General features: G+C 32.5%; 1 protein-coding gene across 1 annotated transcript; it reads left to right on the forward strand.

Moving 5' to 3' along the window:
• Nucleotides 1–1,348: 1,348 nt before the first annotated feature.
• LOC132184278 (transcription repressor MYB6-like) lies at nucleotides 1,349–2,828 on the forward strand. Its single transcript, XM_059597846.1, has 3 exons — nucleotides 1,349–1,622; nucleotides 1,751–1,880; nucleotides 2,301–2,828. The coding sequence occupies exons 1-3, from the start codon at nucleotides 1,493–1,495 to the stop codon at nucleotides 2,593–2,595; spliced, it is 555 nt and encodes a 184-aa protein (XP_059453829.1). The 5' UTR covers nucleotides 1,349–1,492; the 3' UTR covers nucleotides 2,596–2,828.
• Nucleotides 2,829–4,496: the final 1,668 nt, after the last annotated feature.

Genomic DNA, 4,496 nt, shown 5'->3' on the forward strand with positions numbered 1-4,496 from the left:
AGATTTAAGGCTGAAAGGCTACATGCAAGACAGATGAAAATGGGGAAAAAGTGGAAGGTAGGGTTGCTGATTGTGGTTCTTGTTACACGTGTGCATCTATGGATAAGCCCGGCCTTGACGGTGGTAGGACTTTCCATGCATGGATCTAACAGTCAACGGGGCAAACACGTGAGTGAGTATTGAGCCTAACACATAGAATCAAATATCAACCAATCATGGATTATAAAAAAAAAATATCAACCAATCATGATTTTGCATGCAAAAATAGGAAAAAGAAAAGGAAATATATAAAATGAAGAAAGATTTTGCTTAGAGATAAAGGTAATGCAGAATAAAAAATAAATAAATAATTGGCTCTTTTAATTTTATTTAAATTATTAGTTTTGTTTAGGTTATTAGTATTTAATTTTATATATATATATATATATATATATATATATATATTTTAAAAATTATTATTTTGTCGGTGTCTATTTAAATGTTATTTTGTATTTTTGTACTCCAATAAAGATAGATTAGAAATCAATGAAAATTTATATTTTCATTCAACTCAAGGGTTTGTAAGACTCTTTCAAACGTCATTGTTGGCCAATGAGATGTTCAACATAGACTTTGGACCTGTTTGAGATTGTGTTTGAAAAAAAAAGGTACTCGTTTGGTAAAAAAATTAAAAGCGCTTTTAAGGGTCTAAAAAACCTTAAAATTGCAAAAACTCACTTTGGCAAAAGCTTAAGGGCTTGTTTGGAATTGCGTTTGAGAAATATAACTTTTAAGTAAAAAAAAGCTTTTGGGCAAAACCTTCATTTTTAAGCTTTTGCCAAAAATACTTTTTGGCAATTTTTAAGCTTTTTAGACTTTTAAAAGCGCTTTTAATTTTTTTACCAAATGAATATTTTTTTTTTTTTCTTCAAATGGACTTTTTGAGTGTTAAAAGCACTTTTAAACCCCTCAAACTGGCCAAAATGAGTATTTGCCCAAAAGTACCTTTTGACTTAAAAATTCTATTTTTCAAACGCAATCTCAAATAGATTCTTTATTTTTATTATCTGTTTTGTGAAAAAAAATCCTTCCCACCGGCGTGGGTCAAAATTAAATGACATGTACATAATTTGTCATTGAAATGTAAACCGTACACTAAATTCATAAATCCTCTCGTGAGGCATCAAATTTAATATAATGAAATAATTCCAAGAAAATGTGAAGGGTGTTGGCATTAAGAGTTGATAGATACATAGGATTAAAGCCGCTATATTTGGGTTTGAATCGGTTGCAGGCATGGTCATACCAACCCTATGATAGGTGATGAGGTTTACGGCTAACTAAAAGTCAAACACCAGCCGGGCAAAGTGTTATTATATTTACTCATCATTCACTTTAAAGGTGCTTCCTTTGAAGAGACTTTCTCCCTTTCTCCCTCTCTCTCTCTTTCTTTCTAGGGTTTGTCAACTCTCTATCCATCTCTACCTGTAATATTGTTTCATAGCAAACTTCAATGAGGAAACCTTGTTGTGAGAAGAAAGAGACAAACAAAGGGGCATGGTCGAAGCAAGAAGACCAGAAGCTCATGGATTATATCCAAAAACATGGAGAGGGTTGCTGGCGTTCTCTCCCTGAAGCTGCAGGTATATATGGCGTCATCATCTAAAACAAAATGTCTTTTTCTTATTCTTCTTCTTCTTCTTCTTGTTTGAAGAGTTCAATTAAATAATATGTTAAATGGTGGGTTAATTTAATGATGTTCTTATTTCAGGCTTGCTTCGTTGTGGCAAAAGTTGTCGATTGAGATGGGTAAATTACCTAAGGCCAGACCTTAAACGTGGCAACTTTGGTGAAGATGAAGAGGACCTCATCATCAAACTCCATGCGCTTCTTGGAAACAGGTGCAACTTCTTCTCTCATATATCATCTCGATATATACTTCTAAAAACTAATCCTATATATATATATATATATATATATATATATATATTTAATAGACTGCTATACATATGACTGCAATATTACAACCGAGATAACATAGTGGTAGTGAAAAATTAATGACTAATTTTTACTGTCACCTACTTCTATTAAATTACTGTTTATCCTGATACCATGTTAAATTATTATTTATCTCAAAAGCTTAAGTTGATAGGAATAGGTAAATTTAATTACTTAATCATTGGTTTAACGTCTTCCTAGTTAAACGAAAATTAAAGAAGATAAAACCATTCATATATGTGTATTAATTCTCTTTGATTTATATATTATCCACACACACATATATATTTACTGATGTTTATGTATGAAATTGGTCGGTTTAGGTGGTCATTGATAGCTGGGAGATTGCCGGGCCGGACAGACAATGAAGTGAAGAATTACTGGAACACTCACCTTAAAAGAAAACTAGTTCAGCTGGGGATGGATCCCAACAACCATCGCTTGGGACAGCTCACCCGACCAAGCAAATCTTTTGTGCCAAATAATAATCATACATATAAAGCAGTGAATTCAAACTCTCAAGCCTTGAATTCTACAAGTGACCCTGCAGAGAGCAACACAAGCAGCTTACCTGACCTGAATCTTGATCTCACTATAGGCCTTCCACTTGTGAATTAATGTGAAGAAGTTATTTTTGCAACAGACGTTGTCTTTTTGTCTTTATGTGAAGAAGTAATTTTTTTTTTTTTTTTGTGCGCAAGTTAGAAGGAATATGTAGCACAAACAAATTTTGAATTTTTTGCAGCAGAAAATGGACTGCAACACTAATCCAATCTAGTATGAGGTATTAGTCAGTAATATTTGATGATATTTATTCCCAAATGTGACATATTAAATGTTTCACATGAAGAATTTTGGCAGGAAATATATATATATATATACCCGCTTCGCTTCATTCTTAGTGCTACTAATGGCAAATGCTTTCAGGATGACAATTCATTTATGACTGTAATAACCTGGGGAAAGCGCTAATTAAGTCTAACATTGGTTCTTTACTAAGTGAGACTGAGCTTTATAAATGACTTTAGGTTGCTCTAATTGTAACTTTACTAGTTATTTTAGAGTGATAGCATAGATGTGGCTATCGCATTTTCTGAATTGTTACAAGTGGTACCATAGTCACCTAATAATGCTATGTGATACTCTCAGTATTGCATGATTTAGCCTTGACGATTACATCAGGGGTTTAAGGAGAGAGATTGTAACACCTTATCCCCATATTAGAAAGATGAGTAGTTCACATAGAGTAGGTGATTTATAAAAACAACCATAGGTGCTAATTAAGTCACACATTGTTTATTTATTAGGTGAAATTGAGTTTTATAAGTAATCTAAAGAATTTCCAAATTGATCATTAGTTATTTTGATGTGATAGTACATATGTAACTAACGTTTTTATTCGGTCATTACAAATGGTATCAAAGCTAGGTTGTAACACCATGTGGTATTGAAGCAGTACTGCATCATGTGACCTTAACGAGGAAGTCAAGTGTTTTCGTTTTTTTTTTGTTTTTTGGTGGGGGAGGAGGGAGGGGAGAAATTGTAACACATAGATCATATATTGAAAAAATGAGTAGCCTCTACATAGAGTACTGAATGGTTTATGAATATACTTATGAGTGTTAAGTATCATATTAATTACTTGTTTATTAGGTGAAACTGACTTTTATAAATGATTTTAGAAAATCTCTAAATTGATTGTTCATCTTGGAGTGATAGCACTGACAAACGTACTACTGGCTTTACTTTATAGCTGTAAACTATTTTTAGTCAGAAATAATAAATCTCTACGTCTTTGCAATTGGAATTGATTTATTGCTTGTGTTGATCATTTGCTGCAGTTGACAGTTGATCTTCAGTAGTTCGTAATTATCCCCCTTTAATTTGTATGCTAAATACAAAAAGTTAATCTTCTTCCAAAGATACAAACACTGACACAATAAGCAACAAATTAATTATTAATATATTTACTGTGAATTAAGCTGTCCTTCCTGTCCATATGGCTGGTATGCTTCCAACCTGGCCCAAATGTACCATATATAATCTAAGATCTTTTTATTTTTATAAATTTCTTCCCCACTGGCCTGGTGGGGACTGATTATTCCATAACACCGTGTATAGTGATTAGAAACGGGAAAAATGGAGTGGGTTTTACAGGACAAGAGCTAATTAATCAAATATAAAAATGTGTAATTAGGGACTCCAGGATGAATCTTGGGACGCCAAAATAATAATTAGGAGATTAATTGCCTGATGGCATCTCATTGCTTCAATGACCCGCAACTGGTTTAATTGATCCTATTTTTCAGTCATCTTCTTCCTTCAATTAAAAGAAATGAAATTAAAAATTCATTTATTTTATAATTTTTTCAAATTAGATAATGTCAAAAAAGCTGCATTAAATACGGCCAAGTATTATTCCTCTTTGAGGTAGCCGTGTCTTAAAATGCAAGCCAAGACTCTATAAGAATTAATTAGTAGATCAAGAAGTCTATCAATGTGTCCCTACTAGATTTTCT

This window comes from Corylus avellana, chromosome ca6, assembly GCF_901000735.1.
Source record: "Corylus avellana chromosome ca6, CavTom2PMs-1.0".
In the NCBI taxonomy this organism is placed as follows: Eukaryota; Viridiplantae; Streptophyta; class Magnoliopsida; order Fagales; family Betulaceae; genus Corylus; species Corylus avellana.

What these genes read in the sequence shown, in the direction of transcription:
- LOC132184278 (XM_059597846.1), top strand. Translation starts at nt 1,493, where the DNA reads ATGAGGAAACCTTGTTGTGAGAAGAAAGAGACAAACAAAGGGGCATGG. An exon ending in TTCTCTCCCTGAAGCTGCAG is followed by an intron (nt 1,623 to 1,750) that starts GTATATATGGCG and finishes TTCTTATTTCAG; the next exon opens with GCTTGCTTCGTTGTGGCAAA. An exon ending in CATGCGCTTCTTGGAAACAG is followed by an intron (nt 1,881 to 2,300) that starts GTGCAACTTCTT and finishes TGGTCGGTTTAG; the next exon opens with GTGGTCATTGATAGCTGGGA.